The sequence below is a fragment of the Budorcas taxicolor genome, chromosome 21 (genome assembly GCF_023091745.1).
Source record: "Budorcas taxicolor isolate Tak-1 chromosome 21, Takin1.1, whole genome shotgun sequence".
In the NCBI taxonomy this organism is placed as follows: Eukaryota; Metazoa; Chordata; class Mammalia; order Artiodactyla; family Bovidae; genus Budorcas; species Budorcas taxicolor.
In genome coordinates this window covers 67964787-67991187 of record NC_068930.1, presented here as the reverse complement: position 1 = coordinate 67991187, position 26401 = coordinate 67964787, and the positions used below count along the sequence as shown (strand labels likewise).

The window sequence follows — 26401 nt, the reverse complement described above, 5'->3', positions numbered from 1 at the left end:
ACGGTTACGTTTTCTGAATTTTGCTGTTTCCCCAGGGTGTGTGTGGGGGATTCCTCTACTAACCTCATCTTTGGTCCTCTTTACATTTCCTTTTTCTCCCTGGGTTCCGGTCTTGCCTGCTCTCACTTTCCTTTGCTGACTTAATTCCACGCCCAGCAGGGCCTCCAGGGGCCGCCTTGCAGGGTGGCTGGAAATCCAATCTGGCCCGAGCCTGGTGGCATGTTTGTACCAGACACCAACCCGGCAGTGATTCTTGCTCTGCCTCTTTGAGACTGGCCTTGGACTTCCTGGGGATGAAGGTCCTTCTCTTCCCAGGATCAGATAAGATAAACTCGAGTTTCTGACCTAGCAGGCCTTGAGGGTCTGGGAAGAACTCTGTACTCGGTGTTTGGGACCCCTGACCCCTCCCCTGCTTTGTTCCCATGGCACTTGGGAGGCATGACCATGGGAACCTTCGGTGGGCTGTGACAAGGCCACTGTGGTCCTATCCTGGGTCTGCTTCACCGCACAGTCCATGGAGCAGGGGTAGAGAGCAAATTCAGGTCTGTCTGGATGAGGAACCATACGGCTGTCCCGGTGCCACGTACCTGCTTGGCGCGTGGCAAGCCCGCCATCCACCCCATCTACGTGTGATGTCGATGTGTGAGTCACAGTGATGCTATGTGCTGACTGCTGGGTGCCAGTGACCGGGCCGGTGCTCACCTCTGCTCAGACTGTCAGCCCGCAGGTGCTCTGGAGCCCCATCGGACCAGGGAGGCCACTGAGCTGAGAAGGAAGGTCCTCTCCCCTCTCTCTGGACCAACCGGCCAGTGGGCACCCGGTACACAGCCTGAGATCCCAGGTCTGCTCCCCCACCCCCAGCTGCATGCAGCGGCAGGGTCAGAGGGAGAAACTTCGAGTTGGAGGTGGCAGACAGCTCTCCTGGGCACCGACAAGAGGTCTGGCCTTCTCTCCTGGCAGGCAGCGTTTAAGGGGCTGATGACTCATCCAGAACCAGCCTCCATTCTTCGTGTGGAGGAGAGCCTTGATGGGCGCTGGAGGCTAATTGCACGGCGCTGGGAGTAATGCAGCTGCTGTAATTCCTGTCACCTCTAACGGCTCAGTGGGAGCTTCCGGGGGATCACGCCAGGCGTTCGGGGGCCGTCTGCATTCTTGGTGAGTGTCACTGTCAGAGGTCCGGCAGGGCACGGGGCAACCAGGGAAGCGGTGCCTTCTGGCCACGTCTTTAATTAAATGAGGCCCTCTTGTGACCACTGTTCAGCCTAATAAGTTGTCTCCAGTTGCGGAGAAAGTTGCTATTAAAGACCTGATGGGAAGCAGCAACTCAGAACAGCCTAGCTCATCTCAGGACGAGACTGTCTTTCCTAACAGTTTCCGGGAATGACATCGCCACCTGGCCTGGATATTCCAGCTTTCGGGGGCGGGGGGAGTCTCCCTGTGGCCCTCTCCTAGGAACCTGGGGGCTGGCCTGCATTCAACCCTTTACTTAGGAAGTGTAACCCTTAGAGATCGGAAGAAACCTGGGAATAAGACAATTCAATAAAGTCACAATAAAACATCCAAAGCCTTTCATACTTTTTCACTTTCTTTAACTCAATTTATTTTTCATTTTGTGGACAGAGATTTAGTCTGGGTATTAGTTTATGATTCTTTTTTTTTGCTGAAGGAATTACTCAACACACACACATATAAAAAGGAAATATTATTTTTATCATTTATTTTGTGCCATGTATACCATAGGAGAAAAAAAAACGGAGCAAAATCACTTCAGTACCGCTGTGTTTTTCATTACAAAGTTATTACATATAGAAATTACTCCAAATTATCTGAAATGAATGGAAATTATGAGGTTTAAATTCCCCAGGTTACTGCAGGCACAGCTCTGGAAATTTATTTTGTCATCTTGCTGAACATAATTGCTACAACAAAATTTCTTCCATTTTACAACTGCAGCATAACTTATTTATACCGGTGTAGCTGTAATTTTACATCAATAAGTTGCATGGGAAGGAATACACAGGTGGTAATTGAAAACAATAATTTGTGCTGAAGTCCAGGTGGAACGGTTGGCTGAGGAAAAGACTTCAGTTACCGTCGGCAACGGCGCATGTCACTGTGGCCTCTTCCCACCCTGGTGGCATACACCCGTCAAACCGTCCAAACACCCTCCAGCTTGTCCCCTGTGGCCGCGGCGGCAAGAGCCAGGGCTGGTCTGACTTTGGACCATGGCCTGTGCATCCTAGTTCCCAAACGGTGGCCACGGGGCCCTGGGGGAAGTCAGGGGGGCCCGGGCACCCCGGCCCAGCTCCTGCTTTGTCTCCTGCTACCTGGCTTGCTTCTGGGTTGGGGGCCTTCAGGTGTGTGTGGGCCTCATTGCTTCAGTCGTGCCCGACTCTTTGTGACCCTGTGGACCATAGCCCACCAGCTTCCTCTGTCCATGGGATTCTTCAGGCAAGAATACTGGGGTGGGTTGCCATTTCCTCCTCCAGGGGATCTTCCCCACCCAGGGATTGAACGCACGTCTCTTCCATCTCCTGCATTAGCAGGCAGATTCTTTACCACTAGCGCCACTGGAGCTAATTAAGGTGTTTGATAGATATCAGTTGAAGTATGAGTTCTTGCCAGAAACAACGACAATTCGATTCCCCGAACACGACGCAGAGCGTTAAATCCACTAATGCTTTCTACATTACTGTGTTCCTACCCGGCTGGAATGTGTGGTCTGGGTACAATACCGAAACGGTCCCCAAACAGGCGTCCTCACTCCTCAGTTCTCTAATTGTTCCTGTTAAGCAGATACAAATAATGAAACTGCAGATGCCTGTGCTAAATCCTAGCAGCTGATGAATCTATGCGTTGGAATCCGGAGGTCCAAATTCAGATGTGGCAAAAAATCGACCATAAATCTGCCGTGTGTAGATGGTAGACCATCAGAGACAGGTCAGAGATCGATGTTTTTGCTCCTGCGCAGGGTCCATTTCAGGACACGTGGGAGGGAGAGAGAGAGAGAAAGACAGGCAGAGGGAGAAGCAGAGGGGCTTTGCGGCAAGTTCAAATGCGAAACGTTACTGCCATATCCATATTTTAGAAGCCATTCTTGTTTCAATGATTCCAAAGGCTTAGAATCACACCAAAATCATTTTTTTAAAAAAGGACCCAGTTTAAACTAATACCAGAATGCACAGCAATCCAGCATCTCAGTTTTCCCTGGGCAGCATTAATTACCTTTTGTTGTTGCAAATTGTCTGCCTTGTAAATTGAGCTTTGTAAATTGTGTGTCTTCAAGCAGAGACAGTGTTTTAGAAAGCACAGAATGGAAGAACTTTGACAACTTCCACCTTCTGTAGACATATTATTCCGTCTCCACCAATGCGTCTGCAGTTCAAACTTTGAGTTGCAGAGGCTTATTTGTCAGCTTGCAACCTTCACCCTCCTCTAGTGAGTAGAGGGAATGGCCCTTAAATATTTTCTAGGATACAAGCTACCTTTGTTGAACTCACTCGAAAGCCTACGTGGCTGCTTCTAAAACTATGAGACTGCAGATGAGGTCTCCCAGATCCCCCTGTCTTTTCCAGCTCTGGAAGGCAGAGCCGAAGCGAGGTACTGGCCGGTTTTAGTTTTATTTTTTGGTAAGCGCCCCCTTGCAGCATCTTCATTAGCAGTGCCTTTGCCTGACTCATGCCTCTCTCTCCTCTGTTCCTGCCTAAGCGAGTGCTTCCCCCTCACTTCCCTTTTTCACCACTTCCTTTGTAGAGCATCACAGCGCAGACAGGAGTGTTCAGAGCCTGCGTTCAGATTGGGGGGGTTGGGGGGGCGAGCTCACAACTGACTCAGATGCGTCTACAACTCCAGCTTAGCATTTACTGAAACTTCCTTTTTCTCGAACTGCTTAAGGATACAAACTAATTAATCCTCACGGCCTCATAAAACCCTTGTTAAGAAGGTGATCATTATTGCCTCCTTTGCTGGCCACCCCCTGCCCCATTTCCTATCAGCAGTCACCTCACTGTAGCTCCAGTTCCGACGACAGCCTCTGACAGCCAGAGCTGGGTCTGAAAACACTCTTCTGAATCCCAGTTTCTTTCCCCAGATGAATCATTTTAACTCTCTCTTCCTTGTCTGTGCTCTAAAGAGGGTAGATTGACGGTCACTAAACCACTGACTTCAAGCTGGTGTCTCTGTGTGTGTGTTTTGCATTTTCAGATATGCAATTTGGAGAGTTGATGACAAGACAGAAAGCAGTGGAGAGACCCTTTCTGTGCAACACACACACACACACACACACACACTCACCACAGCCATGCTGATCTCTGTGGACATGGTGGGTGGGATCTGGTGAAGTCTGACCATCCTTGTGAACAGCATTCCCATCAAAACGACCAACTGGGTGATGCCAATCCCGACCAAATTTGAATTGATGACTCAACTAAAGAATTAAAATTAGCAAGGCAAGAAAATTCCAAATGAGGTGAGAAAGCTGTAGAAATAGTTCCAGATCCCCTAGTACTGAGCCATTCAATATCATTTCTGATGACAGGGACAGAGCTAGGAACATTCGATGTGGGTGTAAGTCTTTTTCATATACGGAGAGCTGGGTAAGTATTTTTTTTTAAGGAAAATAATACATGAATCAGGAACAGCGACTTTGGTTTAACCCCTCATAGGCTGCAGCTATGAAAACAGCAGGCAGGGAAGCCTCACAGATTTCCAAGAGCTCCATCCTTCTGGGAGTCAGTATCAAGCCCAGGTATTACTGCAGAGATGAAGAAGGTGTGAATGATGTCATGCTTTAAGAAAAGCAATGCTGCTACTTTCAGTGGATGGAAAGAATCAACCCAACACTTGTTGGAAGGCAAGTTTTGTGGTTCAGCCTCTGCTATAAGGTGACAATGCAAAACACACACACACACACACACACACACACACACACACAAACAAAACAAAAACCAAACTCCAAATCTAGCAAAGCTTTCATCGAGAGCTATTGGGTCCTAGAAATTTGCTGTAATATTCAGAAATGGCATAAAATAATTCTAGAAGATATGCCAGGAAGCTTAAGATGCCTTTTTTGTCTTTTGGAATTGAAAACTCCTAGAGATTCGGGAACAGTGAAGAAGGAGATAAGGACCATCTTGGGGGCCTTATTAATATGTACGTAAATATGATTTGCTTAGGACGTCCATTGCAGTTTCCTAAAAAGTTTAAAACAAGTCAATCTACCCATCAGATGGGTGCATTTTATTTATCCTCACTTTCACAGTCAATAGCATTTACAGATGCTGAGGAATATAAATCACTAGATACAGTTTGCTTCTGTGTTTGCCCACCTGTGAATATGAAAAGATTTGCCTTCTCTTTGCCTGGATTTTTTTTTTTAAGCACCGGAAATAAAATCCAAGATAATTTGATAAGACAGGTCATTGAATTTTTATGTTGCCACAAAGTTATCTGACTACATTTTAGAGGGTGGAGCCTTGTGTAAAAAACAAATGAAACATCCGTTTTCTTTCTGCAGAAATTTTGAGAATTCCCATTTATACTGACACTACACATCTTGATTGGTTCCGGTTTTTTAGTAAAGACGTAATACAAAATATAACAGCTCAGAAGGCAAAGATAACATTGCAGAATCTCAAATAGCGCTAAGAGTTAAGTACTGAGAATTGTTCAAAGAATTTTTAAAAAGCCTGGCTTGGAGGGAGGGGGTGTCATGTGACTGTTTAATCTGCCCCCACTGCATGGCCTGGGCCCTGCAGCCACACTGGGAACCAGAGCCCCACACAAGGTTAATAAAAATGCACTTTGATTTGACAAAACGATTTATGATTCTCGAACTATTCCTCAATAACGAAATTTAAAGAGACTGAAAAATATGAAGGATTATCTGCTGGAATGCACTGCGAAGCTAGAAATATTTGTGAGTTCAAAAAGCTTTCTGACACCGTCGTCGTTTTTTTTTAAGAGTGCAGAAAATGTGGCGTTTCTTTCCATCTGATTCCTGTCTGCACAAAGACCCAGCTCTGGGCCCAGCACACAGTAGGTCTGCAGCAGGTTTTGGAGAACCCAGTTGGTTGTATTGTGGTATTTAGCGCCATATTTGTACTTGCACTTTCCCCTTTTATTTTCATATGTCAAGCACCTGCACCCCCTTCCCCTCCATTTTGGGGAAGGGAGTGACTTTTATTCTAAACAAAGCCTCGGTAGATCAGGGTATGGTGTGTGTGTGTGTGTGTGTAGATCAGGGTATGGTATGTGTGTGTGTGTGTGCGCGCACGCGCGCGCGCCCCCGCGCTCGCGCGGGTGCAGTAACCTTCTCGGAAGGGTCTTGGATCGCTGGCCTGCCTGGGGTCCTGGGGAGGGTAACAGGGATGGGGCTGGGGCCCGAGCTCCGCCACCCGCCTCCCGCTCCGCCTGCCTGTTGTCTGGGCATCAAGCGAGTGGGGAAACATTAGCGCGGGCCAGCTGCCGAAGCCGGGAGGGGTCGAGGGAGAGGTCAAGGTCGGCGGAGAGGCGGCTATTGATCCGGCTTGGAACGCGAGACAGGGAGCCCAGCAAGACTAAAGGGGGAGCTGTGAGACCAGACATTAACAGCTTTCAGAGCTAATGATGCCCGTGCCAGACGGGCAGAGGGAAAAAAAGGAGACTGGAGCGGCAGCTGGGATCGCTCGCTGCCTGCGCCCGGCCGCCTCTCCCGAGAGGAGGAGGAGGAGGAGGAAGGCGAGGCGGCCAGCGCAGGGCCGGGCAGGGGCAGGGCAGCCTCTCCCCGGCCGCCGCGAGGTGGAGCGCGCCGGCGGGCGGCGGCGTGTCCAGCCCTGCGCCGGCCCGCCCGCGCGTCCTTCTTCCCGCCGTCGGGGCAGCGCGGGGCCAATGAGGAAGTGCTCCCCGGGTCAGTCGCGGCCCGCGCCGCCCCTCGCCCGCTACTTCCTGCTGGGGGTGGGGCGGGGTGCCCCCTCCCCAGACGCCGCCGCCGAGTGCGCGCGACTTAGCAGCTGCCGCTGCGCCCCCTCCCCACTCCCGACCCCGGGCGCCTCGCGCAGTCTACAGTGCGGGGGGGGCTTTCTTGGAGGGGGGTCACCCAGTCCCACCCCCACTGCCCGCAGACGCGAGTCCCCATCCTTGCAATCAACCCCGGGAGGGCGAGGGTCGGCCTGCTGGGATTTCGGGCGCCTGAGCGCAGGCGGCGGGGAACCGCCGGCAATTTGAGTCCAGACCTGCCTCCTTGCGCTGTGTGACCTTGGGCCACACGCTAACCCTCTCTGGAGTTCACACCGCCAGTTCTCAGCTTAAAAAAAAACCAACAAACCAAACTCTCCCAAGTTTAAGAATGTGGGCGAGTTGGGATGGCCGGTGTATGGTATTCTTGAGAAGTTTATTAAAGGTGCGTGTCGGCATTTTTTTTTTTTTTTCTTTCTTACTTCGGCCACTTTCCTGGAAAGATTTTCGTGGCGGGGCTGGATGGGAGGAGAGGGAGGTGCTTCCAGACTTTGGACCACGTGGAGGTGGGGTGTCGGTGGTGGGTGGTGGGCATGCAGTCCCGGGTGGGGAGGTCATGCGGACTGGCTCTTCGCTCGCCCCCTTTCACCCCCTCCGCCCAGTCTCTACCACCTCGTCCCCCGACCCTGAAGCCCGGTCCGCGAAACTGCCTGCTAGAACATATTTTATTGTTATTTTTTAGTGGGGGGTGGCTTGGGCAGGGAGCTCTTTCTGTCCTCGCTAATGGGCGCTGCGCTCCGGTAAGTTGTCGGTGCCGTCGCCCCACCCAAGACCTTGGGGGCGAACAACGCCCCCCCCCTCCGCCCCCGCCCCGTACCCCTCCAAGGAAAAGGCCCGGAGGGAGGCGGCGCGCCCGGAGGCGTCACGGCCCAGCCTTGCGCTCCCAGGAGGCCGCCAGAGCCCGGCCTGGGGGGCGGGGTGGGGTGGGTGCAGCTGGGCTCGCGCGAAGCCCAGCCCCGAGCCAGGCCCCGACCCGCCCTGGCCGCCTCCCGCCCCAGACCCGAGAAACCCTGGGAAGGGCGAGGGGGCCGGCCGCGTGGCGCGTCCAGCCGGGAGGTCAAGTCGCGAAAAGGATGAAGTTGGCCGCGGCTGGAGGAGGGACGGGGAGGTTGGAGGGGGGATTGTGGATGTCCACGCGGCCCGCGTCCTGGCCTTGTCCCCGGGCCACGGACAGGCCCCCACACCTCCTCTCAGCCTCGCCGGCTGGAGATCAAACGGCTGACAAGGCAGCTGTGTCCTCCCTTTCCAGACTGACGGGCAATTTCAAGTCCTGCCCTGGGCGGAGGAGCCCTGGGGGCGGGGGGCGTTACTTCCAGGCTGCGGTAATTGTCAGGGGTGGGAAGGGATTGGGGGACCCGAGGGGGGTCACCCACGCGAGTGTGTCCAAAGATCCGGCCACACCTACTTCTGGGTCGGCAACTATGAGACACTCTCCACGTGAAGCACCCGTGCCCCTCACCCCCATGCTTCCGAGAAACCTTGGCGTTAGGGGTGGGCTCCGTGTTTGACCCCAAGACTGAATGGGATGAGGTGCAGGGAGCGCAAAGATTTCGGGTGGACATGCCTTCCGGAATGGGACTCAGACAAGGTCTCACGTTTCCCTGCCCCTCAATGTGCCCCGAATTCTCTCCTGTTAGTATCTTTTATCTTGTCCCCTTGGCTCTCCCAGTTTGAAATATTAGGATTGATATGGAGACACTTTTTGGAAGTTTAACCCCGACCCCTCAATAAAAGTGAAAACAACCAAACTACTTTCCTAGGGAGACGGAGTAATTGACCATGTGGCCCTAGTCCTCGTGTCGACCCCAACACTCTTTCATAGCCATCCCCCACCCCCCAAGAGCTTTCCAATGAGTGGGTGGGGACTTGCGTTGCTTCAACTTACTTCCACGCACACCGCACTCCGCCCCCCTTCTCTGGGGGTCCAGCTCCCTAGAGGGGAGGAGGGATGGAGACGATTTTCTTTTATTTAAAAATATCTTGCCCACGGCCCTCCCTCTCTCCCCCCATTTTGCGCGGCCAGTGCACCGGGAGGAGAGGAGCGCACACACAAAAAACGCCGCACGTGTGGCCGGCCTGAACTGCGGGTGTGCGCACGGGCGAGTGTGTGTGTGTGTGTGTGTGTGCGCGCGCGCGCGCGCGAGTGTGTCTCTGTGTGTGTGTGCTTTCTTGTTCTCTTACAGGGTACAATGTTAAAAAGCCACCGCTAGTCGCCCCCAGTGCTCCGACTCTCTGGGTCTTTTTGTCTCTAGTGCAGATTAAACGTCACGTCCGCACTTGAACTTGAATTTTATCCCATTGTACAGAGGCAGCCCCAGCCATAGAGAGACCGAGAGCTCCCAGAGAACCCGGACTCCGCCATCTTCACGTTGCAATCTATAGCTCCCAGTCCGCGCCCGCACCGACCCAGGCGCACTGGGTGAGCCGCCCCGCAGCCCAGCTCCCCCCGGGCCAGCGGCTCCAGGGGAGCGCTGGGGAGCGCTCGCGGGGACCCGGCAGCCTCTCCGGCCGGCGCCAGCCTGCCAGGTGAACTGGGAAGGAGCCGCTCCTGGAGTCCCCCCAGAGCCTCGGAAGGGTCAGTCTCCGAGAAAAAAACAGGCAGCCCGCAGAAAACCCAGAAACCACCGAACCGGGGCAGTTTTACATTGCTTTGGGTTTTTTGAGGGGGCGGGGTGAGGGGGTACGAGACAAGTCCTCAAGTTTTCTTGGCTTTTTTTCTTTTCTTTTTCTTTTATTTTTTATTTGTTTGCATTTTCCCCCCCCTCCCCCCCCTTCCTGGTAGAAGTGCGCTTTACACCTACCAGACCCTGAAAGTGTCAGGAGCCGGTGCAAAATCCGGTTTAAGTTCGAGACATTTGGAAGTCCAGGAGGCCAAGCAGTTTGAAGAAGTGTATGCAATTTTTTTTTCCTTGAAAAGAATATATTTTTGAAGAAGCCAGCCAGTCCGCGGCAAGCAGCAGCAGATTTTTTTTTTCCTTTCTCCTATTTTAGATCGAGAGGTTTTGCTTTTTCTTTTTCCTTCTCTTTTTCTTTTTGCAAATAAAAGAAAAAACAGCATAGAAGAAAGCGCAAAATAAAGAAGAAGAAGAGGAGGAAGAGAGGGCAAGAGAGGAAGGAAAAAAAAAAAAACCAAAACACCAACCCGGGCAGAGGAGGAGGTGCGGCGGCGGCAGCGGCGCGGCGGCAGCGGCGGCGGCTCGGACCCCCTCCCCCGGCTCCCCCAATCGGTCCAGCTCTCCGGGCGATGTCAGAATAGATGCCGGGGCAATGTCCCGCCGCAAACAGGGCAACCCGCAGCACTTGTCCCAGAGGGAGATCATCACCCGTAAGTGTCTGCGGCGTGCGCGCGAGGGGCCGGAGCGTGGGGCTCCGGGCGCCCAGGGCTGGGGACACCGAGCCGGGCGCAGCCGGGCCGGGTGCCCGGGCGGCCCGCGGGCTCGCACAGGGGCAGCGGCGTCGGCCCAGAGCCTGGTTGGGGGGGGCGGGAGGGCCTTAGGAAAGTTTCTTTGCAGCCCGGGGAGTCCGGGCGCTGCGCAGTCCGATGCGCCCGGGGCTTGGGGGCCTGCGGAGCGGGCTCCGGGGCCGGGGAGGGGGCGCGCAGGCTGGAGGAGGTGTGTGTGTGTGCGCGCGGAGCCCGGCTGGACGCTCGCCCCTCCGAGCGGCGTGTGTGGCGGCGGCGGCGCTGGTGGCGGGGTTTGGAGAGGAGGGGGGAGGGGGTTGGGGGAGCGGAGGGGGAGGGGGGAGCCGGGAAGTGGGGAAAAGTTGGCGAGCGCGTGGGTCCGCGCTGACGGCGCCGGCGGAGGGGAGCGGGGTGCGCTCGGGCCTGGGGGAGACGCAGGGCGAAGGGTGGCCGCTGGCTCCGAGTTCCCCCAGTCGCGGCACCCGGCCGGGCAGGGCGCCGGCCACGCCGGTCCTCGGATTCCGCTGCCGCCTTTCTCTCCCCTCCTCGTGCTATTTGCAAAAGAATCCAGCTGCGTGGCTGTTTGCTGGGCTCCTGCACCCCCACCCCCATTTCCCCACCTCCGTCTGTCTCCTGGGATGTTCTTGTCTTCTTTCCCCCCCACTCCAAAAAAAAGGTGGGGGACATCGGGGGCTGGTGAAAAATCCCTGCCACGAGGGGGCTGGGGGGAAAGGGTTGTCAGCTCGGAGTGGGAAGAGAGGGACGTGCTTGTAAAATAGTGGAAAAAAAAATAAAAGAAAGAAAAGAGGAAAAAAAGGGAAAGAGACCTATCCATCTCTTACCCATCTGCCTATCTCAGATCTTTCATCTTCCCCTGTCTAAATAAACAAGGCAGGTCGCAGTGGAAATCCACCGGCTGAAATCATGTGGGTTTCAAGCAAGTGGCGGGGAAGGCAAAGTCAGTCAAGGGGGCAGAGACGCAGCCGCTTCCAGCGTCCCGGTCGGGTTTCTTTAGCGAAGGGAAGAAGCGTGCGGGAGCGGGCCAGGTACGGTGTTGGCAGGGGAGCTCGCCCGGGTGCCTGCACACTTGCACCGGGAAGGTCGGCTCGCCGCGCTCCCTGCCCGCCGCAGCCCGCGGGGCCGCTGCTCCGCCGCGCGCAAACCTTTCCCCGCGGTCCTTTCTCTCGCGGTGCCAGAGTCGCCGTTGGTTTTTTTTTTTTTTTTAAATTTTTCTTTTAAATTGCAATAGAAATAAAACATCCTCTGGGTGCCATCGAAACCGCGGGCAGGTTGTGTTCCTTGCCATCCTCCGATCACCTTGTCAGGCTGGGGCCCGGCTGCCGGCGCGGAGCTGGAGAGGGCTGTGCGCCCATCCGTCGCCGAGGACTGGCTGCGGGGCGGCCGAGAGCCGAATATTTATGTTATATTTTAAAAAATTTAAATAAATAAATAAATATATAAAGGGGTTCTCCCCTCCCCGGAAAACCCAGCATAGGAGCCATCTGCTCGGAGCCTCCGCTGCTGCCATCTCTCCTTTGTTACAGCACATACATTAGTAAGAATTTGTGGATTTATGATTATTTTTTGGGGAGGGGAATAGATATGAAAGTGGGCTTGCCTTGGGAGAGGGACGCCTTTCTAGAGGGAGGGAAGAGGGCTTCTCTTATATTTTTCACCATTGTAACATCCAAGAAGACTTGCTGGTTGCATTTAAAACAAAATGTTTTGCAACCAGATTTGAGCCTGGTTTGATCAAGGTCCTTTTCACCCGTTGACATTTAGTCGTTTATCGAGCCTTTTGCAATCTCTTATTCTACACCCCCACTCCCCCCTCTAGATGGTGGAGCGGCTGTTAGAATGTCTGTAGTTGCAGACACCTAATTTCTCCAGGAGGCAATTTGCCCCACAGAGCCTCTGTATAATTGCAAGGGTTGTTTTTGAGGAGGGGGAAGTTGGGGGGGGGTGCTCCAGTAAGGGGGAGTTATGGGGGGTGCATTGCCAAGCTGGCAGCAGCGAAGAAGCCAGGAGTGTTTGCACTTGTGTGTAAAGGGGGAAAGAAGCAGGTAGGTTCGCTTTGCTTTCGCTCTCTCCCCTTCTGGCATTCCTGGGACCTCGGGAACAAGCCCTGGCCGGGAGCACTGGTGGCGGCTGGGTGTCGTGGGGGGGCCAGGGGTGCCTGGTGTGACATCCTTCCCTCCTTCGTTGGTTCCATGGCTGTCTGTCTCAGCCTTGCTCAGAGCAGTGCTGGGGAAAGCCCGGATAACCCTGGAGCAGTGGCTGGGAAGGAGAGATGGGGAGAAGGAGACCAGGGGGTGGGGGGGAAAGGATATCCTGCCTGCTTTTCAGGGGCCCATGGAGCCCAGGGCATGTGCAGGGGTTTAAGAAGGGAGAGTGGTCCAACCAGTTCTCAGACAAGGCTATTTATTATCCCCAAAGCAGCTGGCTTTTCTGTCTGTCCTGTGTCACCCAGGAGGTGGGAATGCAGGCAGGGGGAAAGGCAAGAATGGGATGCAGTTTAGGCTTAAGGCCTGTACAAGTGTGTCTCCTCAACGATGCAGGAGTCGTGGGTCTCAGGTGCTCTGGAGCCCTGGCCAGCCAAATGGGTGCTGTCACAGCCCTGATCGGGGACCCACGTTTTAGCTTTTAAATGTGAAAAGAAACCACCTAAAGCGTGGTACATCTTCAGTTGGGTGGCAGCCCGCTGGCTTCAGGTTCTTTCGAGATGATGCAACTTGGGATAACTGATGGTCTGAGACACAGAGAGCACACAAACGGCATCGATAATCTTGGGGGTGGGGGGCTGGCAAGGCGGAGAAGGACTCCATAATGAGCTAGTTAAATTTACAGACAGGTCGGAGAGAAGAGGAGCCCGGGAGGAGAGTGTGGGAGACAGCTGGGGATGAAGACCTAGGCTTCTGGTTTGTTTCAAAATGTTTGACCCAGATGGATGTGGCTTTTAAAGCCGGAGGACAGACACAGCTATTAATAAAAACAAACACAAAACAACTCAGTGACAATAGTGAAGAGGGGAGGATGAGGGACAGTGGACTGACCAGGCAGAGAGGAAAGGGCCGTGAGCCGGTGGTGCCAGGCAAGGTGAGTGGAGAGGCAGATGAACCCCAGCCTGAGACTTTCCGAAGGAAATAACAAGTCCGGGGTAGATAACTCAACTCCAGTGCAGGTGGTTTTATTTTTCAACAACCCCCCCAACAGGTTTCCTTGGAAGATTAGTAATTTTCCGTATGAGTTCACGATTTTGCAAAACAACTAGAGAGACCCAAGATTTGATGCAGAAGTTAGGCTCACCGTGTTAATTCCATGGTTGCCTTTTAAATTAGGTTTTGCTGTAGCTGTATGTTTTGAAGGCCGCTGTGCTTACAATTATCTTAACTCCCCAGGGTAGAGTGTATCTCCAGGTGTCCACATATGTTTCAAAATTGGGCCTTTGATAAATTTCATCAGATCTAGGCCCCTCTGTTTTTTTGATAATTCTGGGGAGGGAGTGAAGTTTGTCCCCCTTCTGCACAGAAGGGAACCCCATATCATTAGAAGTGTGACATAAGTCAGCTGCTCTGATTCTAAGGGAGAGTAAAACCGTGTTCATCCAAGGTGTTATGCCCGGCTGATTCTATTCATTTGTAATTCACACCTGAGAGAAGACAGCCATGAGCATATTTTAACAACCCCTAGTATTTTTAAAGGGTAGTCTTTCCCTCCCTGAAAATTATGTACAGTGGCATTTTTTTTTTTTTTTTGAGGGTGGGAGGTGCGGGGGCAGGGGGTTGCTCTCTGTCTGTGCTTTGGCCTTGGAGATTTTTGTCTGGCCTTCAAAATATGTCGTAACAGAAAAGCGAGTCATTTCTCAAATGCCGGAGTGAATACAGCTGCTTTGGGGAAGCCAGCCTTAGGAACATGGAGGGAGGCTGAGGTCAGATTGGGTGGGGTGCTTTGGTGGCCACTGTGCAGGGCTAACTGGGTCTTAGGGTTCCAAAGGGTAGGCCAGCTTTGGGTGCACTGGGCAGTAATTAGCCTTCTGTCTCAGGGGAACTGGAAGCAGGCTGAGCAGTTGGGTTCCCACAGACCGGTTTCCCGCTGCATAGCGCACCAGTTTCTAGCTGCTTGTCAGAATCGGGCTCTTGGCGCTTGCTTTTGGGCTCAGAACACGGCTTGCCCTCACCTTCCCTTTTTCCTTTTCATCTCCTTTCTCCGATCTTTTTTGCATTTTCTGTTGCTTGTTGTGATAAAAGACTTTCCAAAATAAACTTTCAGTTGAATTGGCTTTTGGTGGATGGCAAGGCTGCAACGCCCAGCGGTGCCTGGCGCCACTTGGCAGCTAGGGGGAGCTCCGTGCCCGTGTCATGCGCGGAGCCGGCTCCGCGAGGGGCCGGGACCAGGCTTCCATCAGCCGCGAGAGCCGTTTACGTTGCTGCAAAATGTCTTAAGTGTGAAGTTGTAATATTGATTTTCCTGCAGAGAGTCGAGCAGGACAAAATGAGAATATAAGTTTGAGAAATCTATTTTCAAGCTATCGGCATTGATTTACAAGCCTTCACTAGGCAGATGGGGGGACAATTTTTCTTTTTAATTTTTTTTTTTGAGAACAATTGCAGTGCTTAGTTTTTTGAACGGGTGTGTTTCCTCTAGTTCGTCTGTGGTCTTGACTTTATGAATTCCATTAGGTCGTCGAGGCACACGGGATGGGCTGTGGGGGGGTTGTCTGGGAAACGTGAACCTCGTTTTGTCCGTTCCTGTGTTGTATGTCACAGACCCCGCGATCTGCCGCTGCCTTGGGGAGTCATGTGTCTAAAACAGCTTGATGAATGGAAATCCTTTCAGCTCAGATTTTATAACACTCGGATTCTCAATTCCATTTATTAGGTAATGTTCCCACTGTACTAAGGGAAAAAGCATCAGTCCCCAAAGAGATAAAATGCCAACTCAAATAACATGTAAAACTTTGTTTGAGAGGAGTATGTGCTTGCGAGACCCAGCTTTGCTAATGCTTTTCACCCCGAACGGTGCCCTTAATGGACAGCCTTTAACGAGATGATTTCTCCCCTAACCGTGTAATTTCGTGCTAGGGAATATGTGGGCTTTTGATCACAGGATTTCTGGATCTATAATGTCTTCTTCTCCAAGTTCAAGAAATCTGCAGACAGCACAGTTAACCCTGAGTCTCCTGTACTGAGTTCAGTCCATGGGCAGAAGAGGTTACGTGGAGACAGGAAAGGAGTGCTTTATTCTAACCTAAAAGAGAAATAAATTAGGTCAGACAAAAGCCTAGCGCTGTCATCAGCCGGGGAAAGAGCCTTCACTCTGCAGTACAGAGGGCCAGCAATTTATCTGATGATTTCTCTACTTCATTTAATGTTTGAATCAAGCCTGTTGTAAGCACATTGCGGCAGTGAGCTCATTTGACAACTCAGAGATAAAACGCCACTGTTGTCTTGAACCCCTGGGCTGGGGCCGTGGCCTCTGGCCTGCAGAAAACCGTTAAAAAAGTCGTTTCAAAAATCCCCAATCCTTTGCCTTGGAACTTGGGGGAGTTTCACAAGCTGTAACTAAATACAGACTACAGGTTCGACAGCGTGTGAAGAAAATAATTATACGAGGAGGAGGGTTAGGATGGGGTTCCTGACCTTTGGGGACCATCTCCTGCATCTCCTATGGCTTAAGGAAGGACCCTCTGGCTGTCTGGGTAGGTCCTACCTTTAGCTAAAACTCTCCAAGGGCTTTGGACTGGGTTTGATGCTGTTGTCACATTTGCAAGGATGGGGGAAATAAATGCTCTTTGGGAACTGTGGCCACAGTCGAGTTGTTGATGCTGGCCAAGCATCCTTCTCTGAAGGTAGCGTTAGCTTTGGGCCTACTGGCATTTTTTTTTTTTTTTTTTAAAGGGAGAGGGCACGGCAGAACATCAGGGATGGATGTCTGTGTCACCCGGCTGCTCTGAGTGTGGCTTTGTCATTTTCCAGCTCTCTGTTTAATCCCATGATGGGGCCTGGGGGCCTGGCAAGGCCCTCTTCCTCATCTCACAACCCTTCCTTCCCAGCCAGCCAAACGTCAGTGAGATCTACCCTAGCTGTCGTTCCCCTCCCCAAGAAAAGCCATTTGCTGACCGGCTCCCTTGAGCAGTGGTTTTCCCCAGGCATGTATAAAAAGTGCCGAGAGCAGGCTATTTGGAGGCACGTGAAAGCCGAGGGACACACTTCGAGTGTCTTCCGCACGAGCCAGTGAGGGGAGCAAGGGGAGAAGCATCGTTTTTTTACTGGCAAAAGTGACACGAGATCGCGGTTTGATTAATGGTGCTACATTCATGGGGACTCTCGTCCGGCATTTTGACATATGCAAGTCTTTTGTGTAGTTGCTGAAATTCAAGAAATTCATTTTTTATTTCTTTCTTTCCGAGGCAGCTGATAATCTGCTTGGGTGTTGAATTAGCCAGCCCGAGCTCTGCTACGATAATGAAATCCCAGACCACACCGAATTAGGTAACTTCAAAGTAAAAAAAAAAAAAATCCTCTGTTTTACACAACTTTTTTATGACCCCCTTCGACTGAACTGCAGAAATGCAAATACACTTGAGAATGTTCTAACGAGTTCTATACTAAAACAGCAAGCAAAAATGACTCAGGAAAGTTGAGTGCCAGCGTTATTGTGATGAACGTGAGCCTCAGAAATGGATGCACTGCTGAGAATTAAAAAGTGGGGGGAATCAAGTTTAAATTTCTACCTTGGAAACGAGATGTTGGAAGCAGTTTCCACTCTTGTTGTTTTGCTATGAGCCTCAGAGCCTCGCCTCCAGTTAAAGGCTCTCAGTTCAGCATCCTGTGTGGACGGTCCTTTTCTTCTGTTTGGCACCTTTGAAAAGGCACAGCATTAAAGAAAACAAATCTCTTCATTGGGCCTCGAAGAATGCTTTTATATGTTTTATTACGAGCTTTGTCGTGTCTGAAAATTTAAGGTGTTTGCAGGTTTATTGAATCTTCTGAATGTGTTTAGAAGGATTTCTGTAGCAAAGCATTTTTCTTTAAAGAACTATCTGATTTCTCAAAACATAGGTCACTCCGTGCTTTGGTATCGTGGGCTTGACTTTGTTCTTAGTCACCTTGTGGTAGTGAATGGGCTCTGTGAATACACCTGATTGGTGCTTTCCTTGTTCGTGGGGTCTTTTTCTTCCTTTTGGATGTGTGAGACCCGGCCTCCAGAGCTCAGTTTTGGGGGATCTGGAGAGGCGGGTGCACTGGGGGAGGTGGGGAGTTTGGATCAAGTCTGTCGAGCCAGTTAGGGGAGTTTTCTGGGAGCCGATTTTAACGTGCTTAAGTATCCTGAAACCAGGTTGGGGGCATAGAGGACAGTTTGTGTATGTGGAGGGGGGTGTTCTTCCTACCCTCAGAACCATCCCCCCCCCCCCCCACCTTTCCTGAAGAGTGCTGACTGGGTTCTTCCTGTGTCCCAAACATCTCCTTGGATCAGGAGTCCCCACTTCCCTGAAATGCAGGTCAAGCCTGGGTCTTCCGGCGATGGGCCTGGTCAGCCAGAGCCCAGGTCATCTTCACGGACAGGGAAATCCACATTACAGATGAGGTTGTGCCCCGGCCTCCTTCTTTCTGTCCAGATGTCAGAAATATGGAAGATTTCACTTTGAGGCGGGTGCTGCTTTTGGCGCGGAGCAGGCAGGGTCTGGTGGGGTTGGTGGCAGGCCCCAGCCTGTGCCCTTCCCTTGAGTGTGAATGTGGCACGGGGCCTGGGCCCCCAGCAATGTGACACCTGGAGCCGGCTGGAGTCCTCCTCCTGCTCCTCCCGGGAGGACGGGTGGTCCAGGAAGAGAGAGCCCAGATCTGTGGGACCTGCCTGGGACCAGCCCGGCTGCCCCCTCCCTGGGTCCAGCAGCAGCCCCAAGCCTTTCCTAGAGGCCAGACGGGGCTGGGTCCTAACCCTTCGTGGCCCCTTGAGGACGTTCAAAACACGTGCCTGGCTCGGCTGAGGCTCCTCTCCGACTCCTCTGCTGGCCCTGCGTGACTCCCTCCGAGCCGAGAACTTCATAAACCTCTTGTCGAGCCTTTAGGCGTCCTCTAGTCATAGATTATTTTCTCTGCCAGGAATTGATTCCTTCTCTCGTCTCCACCGCCCCCCCACCCCCGCCCGCAACGACTGTCATTTTCTCTTGGATCCAATAAATCAAACGTTGATGGCGGTTCAGAAAGTGTGCTCCGTCGAGGGGTGCATTTTGGTGGCGTTTAGAGGTCTCGGCCCCTCCCTGGATGTTCACGGGGAGGAGAGTGACAAATCCTTTTGCAGACTGTTGGTTTGGAGCTGGCTGGCGGAGGCTGTCTTCGTAGGAAGCAGGTGTAACGTGTCTTCCCGTCGGATGCGGCGCTTCAGCGCGTGGATGCTCAGCGTCTCCTGTAAACACGCGTACAAATAGGATGGCGGTGGTGACGTCGGTGGCATAGGATTTTGAGATCCTGGCACCCCTCCCCCCACCTCCTTCCCCTACCCACCCCACCCCGATCACCGAAACAGTAATTCTCCATGGGTTTCTCCTGGTCTGTGGCTTAGCCATTAAGGGACAAGACTGGGATTTGAATCGACGCAGGGTTAAGGGGACGCAGGCCTGCGTGCTGTGTGTGCGGCAGGGAACATGCTCTGGGCTCTGGGGACAGCAGGAGGCCAGCCCCTTGGTTGGAATTCCCCGAAGGGCAGGTGCAGGGGCAATTGTTAGAGGAGACCCAGGGCGGGCAGGGCCCTTGGAGCCAGCGTGTGATGGGGGTGGGGGTCCCTGGCCAGGTAAGGCCCGCTAAGCCTCTGCAGCTGCTGGGGGGCCTGTGGGCTGCCTGGCCCGGTCGGTGTTAATGATGTCTTTCCATTTCTGTCTTCTGCCCAAATTCCTTCCCGGCCAGCCCGAGGCATGGGGGAACTGGTCTGAGGATCAAGTGTTTCCCCGTCCACTTAACAGGAATGTCCATTAGTATCTGTGAACCCTGATTTCATTGCTTCTAAGTGTATTTATGAGCTGGGAGGAGTCCTTGCCTTGTAAATGAAATGTGGTTTTGTTGTAAAAGAAAATGACGACAAACATGTAACTGTGTGTGTGAGTAAATATATGTTTGTCCATGTGCTTTAGGATGTCACGTTTCAGAACCCACCCCAGCCAGGTACCTGCTGTTGGAACAAGTCATCAGCTGCACTCAGTCATCTTCCCTCCTGTTGAGTCAAATGTCGCAGCGATCCGTCGACTTTATTCGGCTCATGAGAGTGAGGGCAGCTGACTCTTGGGGGAGCTTTGCCTGAAAGCGGAAATCCTCTCCGAGGAAAGGACCTCATCTTTGCCTTCTTCTTTCTTTTTTTTTTTTTTAAAGGCTGGAGTTTGTGGGACAAGGCAGCCGGAGGGGCTGGTTTGTAGGGTCTGGGAGTTTGAAAGGCTGCTTTGTGTATATGTGACTTTTCTCTTTTCTGGTACTTTCTCATCTCTAGGTGGCAGTTTGGGCGACTCTGCCTGTCAGGCAGGGGCCTGGTCCTCTGAGCCCGTGTGGGGCAGTGGGTCTCCACCCGCGCCCACAGGACTGAGGAAGGAGGGTTTGTGGGGGGCAGCCCCATTTCACTGTGCCCTTCTCTGAGCCTGGGCAAGTGGTTCTTTCTCCTTTTATTTCTTCTGTGAGCGATCGGCTTCTAAGAAGGGACACAGGCGCGCGCGCACACACACACACACACACACACACACACACACACACACGCCCAGCTCAGTATCCGCCTGCAGAGGAAATGAAACCACAGCCCGCCTTTGGGGGTGTCTCCGAAGGCCTCAAGCATGAGATTCAGCAAGCTGTCTTGGTCCACCCGCTCTGACCTAAAAGCTTGACAGTTTGGGGGTTCGGGGTGACGTTGCTACTTTCCTGGGAAGCTCCTCCCGCAGCAGCCAGAGCCCAGGGCTCCACGCCCCGAGGGGGTGGGGTGGGATGGGGTGGGCAGAGGAAACCCGGATCCTTGAAGTTGGGCGAACACCCCCTGTCATCTCCAGGAGTTTTACTTTCAGCACTGCACGTGGCGGGGGAAGGACATGCTTTTGTTTCTTTTCCTCCTGGGCGCCTTTGGAGGAGGCAGAGGGCTGGACCCTGGGTCTGGGGACCTGAGTTCAGAGCTGTCTTCTGGATGGGGCTCCAGCGGGGCCTGGCTGCCCAGGCTGGCTGGCTGCAAGAGGGCTGGAGGCAGAACTCAGACCTGCAGCCCAGTCAACGGCTTCGGATACTTTCAAACTCAATTACTGGGGCTCACGAGGCTTGCAGCAGGAGGAAAGTGAAAAGGCAGAGACTGCCAAATAAAGGAAGGAATACCAGATGTTACCAAAACAAAACAAAACAAAAAAAAAAAAAGGAGGAAAAAGGAAAAGTGTTGGTACAGAGTCCCTTAGCAAAAGATGGCGAGGAGAAGGATGAATACCTATGAACAGGCCTGCATGACCTTTGCTCATTTTTAAATTAGCCTGTTTCTTTTGTAAGAGAAAAGAAGTTTGAGATTATGTAGCTTAAAATCCCGCAGCAGAGAGGAACTATTCAGGCTTCTTCTCAAAATTCCCACTGGGGAGAACGGACTGATGGACTCGGCTGAAAAAGTTTAATGAAACGCAAAACCAAGACGGGGGAAGCCAAGATGAAATTAGATGACAGAAAACATCTCCCTGTCCACAGAAAGGATGATCAGGTTGGGGTTCGGATGGATGAAATATTGTCTTTGTTTATTTTTTATCAAATGCCCTTACAGATGCCGCTGAGTGCCAGGTCCGCTCAGAAGGACCAGGTACCTCCACTCTTTCTACCACAGAACTCACCCCTGTTTGATTTGAATTCTCGATTTCATTTTGTCCTTTTTTTTTTTTCGCTTTTTCAGCTCATTTCCTTTGTGCCTCTCTTTCTTTCTCTCTCTCTCTTTTTTTTTAACAAAACAGTATTTTGACATCCTCCTCCCATTTATTAAGAGTTCCTTCTCTGGCAATGGTGCACAATACATCCTTATATTTCTAAAGAACTGTTTTCACAGCCCTTCTCCTTTGGCTCTGAAATTATGTATATGTAATTGGTAATTAAAGGTGCGAGCTTTTCAATATAAACAGTATTGCTCAATGTTAGATCATTAAAGGGAAAAGAGGCACCGAATAATTACCTTTAACATTCTGACAAACCGTGCGCAGGGAACCCGGTACCCCTAGAAACACTGTTCGGCGTGAGGGTTGTGATTACATTTTAACCATAGCAAAGCATCTTTTCATAAAATAAATTGGTAAATTAATTATGTAGCATTGTCTTCCAACTCCTTTTTAAGTAAACTCTGGTTTCTTTTTAAAGTGTAATTAATGGTTTCTGGGGCCGCCTTTGTGCACACTGGTTTTTCTTACCTTCTAGGTTCTTTCTTTTTTTTTTTTTTGTTAGAGGTATGCAGACAAGAGATTTCGGATTTCTTCATCTGCGGGGTGTTTTTGGGCGGCCGCATCGCCAGTGCATTTCTACATGTAATTCATCGAGGGCTCCGTCTGCTTTTTTGGAAGCACGGGCGGGATCTCAGATGGTCACTTCCCTTCTCCGCAACACCTGGGCGCCTACCCCTGCGTGCAGAGTTCACGCGTGTTCCATGTCCTGTGCTGTCTGCTGGGTCTTCCACACGGACTCTCACAGGCCCTGAAGAAGCTTGTGCTCAGAACACACAGAGCCGTGATTTATAATGTAGGATGGAAGATGCCACAGGATTTTTTCCTTAAATTATCTGTTCTTTGGCTCTGGCCCGTCAATAACTTCACTGCCACGGAATGTGTTTTCCTCCAGCCTGTTTCTTCCCTCTGTTCTTCTGTGGTTTTCATCATCCTTTCTTAAATGCCACACAACTTAAACCGTACCTGCCTCCTCGGGTTTCAGACCCCTGGCTGCCCCTGGCTTCTCGGAAGACCCCACCACTGGCGCTGTCTACAAGGACATTGACATTTGCTCTTTACAAATTTCACCTCGAGTTTGCTCAGACCCTGAGCGTGGATGCAACTTCACTGTCCAGTTGCCTTATTTATGACCTGTTGGTTGGCCGTGTCTCCCAGGTTTTCCTGAGGGGGTTGCTGCTTTTTGAGGCATTTATTAGCTTCAAAATATTTGGGTCCCTTGCCCCCTACAAAACAAAAATGAAAGGAGGTAGGTAGATCGGCGGCTAAAGAAATATGAAAACATACAGCCCATTGCAAGTGTGGTTTGTCATCTGCCAAGAAATGCTTTTGGAGTCTAAAGAGTTTTTTTTTTCTTTCTTTTCTTTTTACTGGGAGTGAAATAAAAACCGACCAACAAAAAAGGACAGTAGGGAGTTGGTGAATGTCGGCAAAATCTACAAAGCGATGGAAGTCTGACCAGAAGCTGAGTGTTTGGCAGGGAAGCTGGCTGCCTCGTTCAGCTGACTAGCCGCATCTCTTCCCTGTTTTTTTTTTTTTTCTTTCCCTTCGATATTTCTTTCTGAACCAATGCTCACTTGTTGCTTTCTGAGCCCGGGTCCTTTCTTTCTCTTGGAAAGACCAGCCCCGGGACGCCCGTCTGGGTTTCTGTTTTCCTGTCTGGTGTGCAGCCAGGTCTCAGGTAGAGGAATGCAAGCAGGGGCGCTCATGAATGGGGAGGACCTGAATGAAAGGTGGGAGGGAAGAGGGGTGTGCGACTCCCGCCAGAGCAGGGAGAAACAGCTCTGGCTCACTGTTCTAAGCCTTGGCTGCCCATCGGAATCACCTGAGAGCCTTAAAAAAAAAAAAAAAGACAGCCTGAAGCTTGACTCCCGGTGTCATTGGTCTGGGGTACTGCCTGGGTGCCTGGGGGTTTTCAAAGGTCCCAGGTGGTTCTGAGATGTCGCAGAGTTTTCGAGATGCCTCTCCATCGTGCTGCCACCAGGCTGGGGATGGTCTAGCCCCTAGTGGAACCAGGATGTGTGTGGATGTGCAGGTGGTCATGTGTGTGTCCGTATGCTGAACTGAAGGGAAATCGGCAGGAAATAAACTAGAAAGCCGTGAGATCCGCACTGCTTAAGGGGCAACCTCTGGGAGCTGCAAGGGCTGCACCCAGAGCCTCAGTTTGCCCATCTGTGGCACGCAGGATGGCGAACCTCTTACCTCCAGGAGTCTTGGGTGGGGAACGTGGTGAGCCCTTCGCATCCCACAGTGGAGGGGCCTGCCTCTCGGTGGGGAAGGGTTGGAATGAATGATGGGTCTTGTGACTCCTTAAGCCCATCTTGTCTTCTCTGCCCCTCCCCTTGTGCTTTCTCTCTCCAGCAGAGCCTGAGCATGTGGAGGCCACCATCCTCGAGGAAGACGAGGGTCTGGAGATAGAGGAACCCGGCAGCCTGGGGCTGATGGTGGGTGGCCCCGACCCTGACCTGCTCACCTGTGGACAGTGTCAGATGAACTTCCCCCTGGGAGACATCCTGGTTTTTATAGAGCACAAGAAGAAGCAGTGTGGCGGCAGCCTGGGGGCCTGCTATGACAAAGGCCTGGACAAGGGCAGCCCTCCGCCCTCCTCGCGCTCTGAGCTCAGGAAAGTGTCTGAGCCAGTGGAGATCGGGATCCAGGTGACCCCTGATGAGGATGACCACCTGCTGTCACCTACGAAAGGCGTCTGCCCCAAACAGGAGAACCTCGCAGGTATGGAACGTTGCCCTCGCCTGGCCGCTGCAGAAGCCACCCCAACCCCTCGGGTCCCAGGCCCGCCCTCGCCCCTTGCTGTGCCGGGGGCGGGGGTGGCTCACCCTCTGTCTGAGGGTGGCAATGCTGGGAGGGCCCGAGGGGCTACCAGGATGGGCTCGCCCTCATCTAGGGGCTACCATCCGGGTGTCTCAGGGGGAGACAGACTTGGGGCTCGGAGAGGCCCAGCGGGCTGAGGGTTGCTTTGCTTTTGGCAATGGACTCTGTGGTGGGGGCCTCATCCGCAGCTGGCTGGGAGGGCAGGATGGACCTTGGGAAGGCTAGCTGGCCCTGACTTTGCTCGTGTTCTTGGCTTAGTCTCTGGCTTTGGAGCCCGACCGTATCGCGTTGGAATCTCTTCTTCGTATCTTGGACAAAGTCAGTTTCCCCATCTGTGAAACGGAGTGAATGAGACCTATCTGTTGGGGGTTGTTGTGAGGCTTGATGAGATATTGCGTGTGGGCAGGGCCTGCTGGGGGCCCTCATTTTTCTCATCCACTCTCTGGCTTCGGTTTCCCATCTGTCTAAAGAGGCCCCTTCTGATGTTGCCTGGTGCTAGAAGTGGGCCCAGGGAGGGGCTCGTGGGAACCTGGCTGGAGCCGGTGCTCCTTGAGGGAGGTTGGCCATCACCTCTGGCATGCTCACCTGGTGGGCCACCTGGATGGCTGGCTTTGATCACCTGAAGAAGAGGTGCAAGGGCTGGCGTCCTCAGGCAGGCCTAGGGAGTTGGCCTCAAGTTCTGTTCGGGTCAAGGCCACGGCTCGCCAGGGCCTCCTTCAGGGAACCCGTGCCCTGTGCAGCCCAGAGTGGTGGCTTCTGGTTTGTCCTACTGAGCTCAGGGCCCAGGTTGGCCCGGGTTTCCTAGAAGCGGCAGGACGCTATCGGAGCGCGTGCAGGGCTCGGATCCTGCCAGGAGACTTCGAACGAGCTCCTTCAGGGTCCGAGCCTCAGTTTCTCCTGGTGTCACCAGGAGGGACAGTCCTGGCGGGCCGAGTGGGTAGGTTCAAAGAGCAGGAGCTCTGTAAATGCTTTGCCAGTGTGGCTTTCCTCCTGGGGGTACTTTCTGGCACTGCAGCACACAAGCAGTTGGCTGGCCGAGAAGATTGTATCCATCTCCACCACGTCTGGGTCATGGAAACCAACAGAGGTGCTGGGTGGACGGAGGCTTTGGGTGCTACTTGGGGTGGGCGGGTGAACCTGGTGGAACCAGGACACTCTGCTCCCATGGGTGGGACAGATGAGTGTGGCCAGGAGACGCCCCCAGCCCCACCCTGCCGTCACCCAGGAGACAGTTAGTTAGATGACGCAGCAAGGCCAGCTGCTCTGGGGCAGCCACTGGGCAGCTCTGTGACCCTGAGCCTCCCTTTGCCCATCTGCACAGTGGGGTTAATGAACTCTGTCTCTGGCCTGCAGTGGAGTGCCGAGTCCTGCAGGCATGGGCTGGGCCCTGGGGAGACCCTGTGCAACCAGACTGGCCTGTGGGGCTGGCCTTCTGGCTGGCGTCCTAGCGTGAAATCTCCCACACTCTCAACTTGCCCAGGGCGTTGAGAAAAGTGTCTGACGTGTTCAGGCCAAAGTCCCGTCTGCCCCGGTTTCTCAGAGCGCCAAGCAGGTCTGAGTGATCCCACCTTCCTTAGGGCCGGAGCCCTGACACGAGGAAGGTGTTGGGCCCCTTGTGTCTGTGTTTCTTTCCTTTGTCCGACGCTGAGAGACAGTTTTCACCAGTGGCACAGACACCTGGCATCAGCTCACACAGACCTTTTGGGAGTGGCTTCTGCCTACGAGAGGGGTCCCATTCATGGTTCAATGGGAAGGCTTTCTGCTTTCGCCAGGGCCCATCCAAATCCTCATTTCACAGAGAAGGTATTTTCCAATGAGAGGCTGCAGATCGTTGTGGGTAGGTTTGTTTAAGAAAGCGACTAAATATGATTTCATAAAAGGCAAAGTTAATCTCCAAGGCGGCTTTGTCCTCAACCCCCACACCCCTGGCGCCCTCTGCCCCCCTCCCTTTTTCGAGGTTGTAATGCTGCAGCGGCCTACAGTATTTTTATTCTGTGTGTGACGAAAGATATTCTTGGCCTTTTCTGTTCAGCAACAGGACGAATGGATTTCTTCATTCTCGAAAATATATGTAAAATAATCCCTTAGAAGTCTAAGGAGATATGTTTGTTCAAAGCATTTAAAATGTTATTTTAATCAAAGGCACGAGACAGTCTCCGTGCTGTGTCAGCTAAAGACGACCATTCCGTTTTAACAGCCCATCATGATTTTTCCTTCCCAGGCTCCTTTTTTGCCTTTTCCCCTCCCTACTTTGACAC

The 26401-nt window shown here is 52.6% G+C and overlaps 1 protein-coding gene across 1 annotated transcript in view; it reads left to right on the top strand.

The window, feature by feature from the left end:
- Positions 1 to 10260: 10260 nt before the first annotated feature.
- BCL11B (BCL11 transcription factor B) overlaps positions 10261 to 26401 on the top strand; it is a 95891-nt gene continuing 79750 nt past the window's right edge. Inside the window, exons 1-2 of the mRNA XM_052659848.1 lie at positions 10261 to 10318; positions 23676 to 24044. Coding sequence (XP_052515808.1) covers positions 10261 to 10318; positions 23676 to 24044 — 427 coding nt within the window. The remainder of the gene's footprint in view (positions 10319 to 23675; positions 24045 to 26401) is intronic.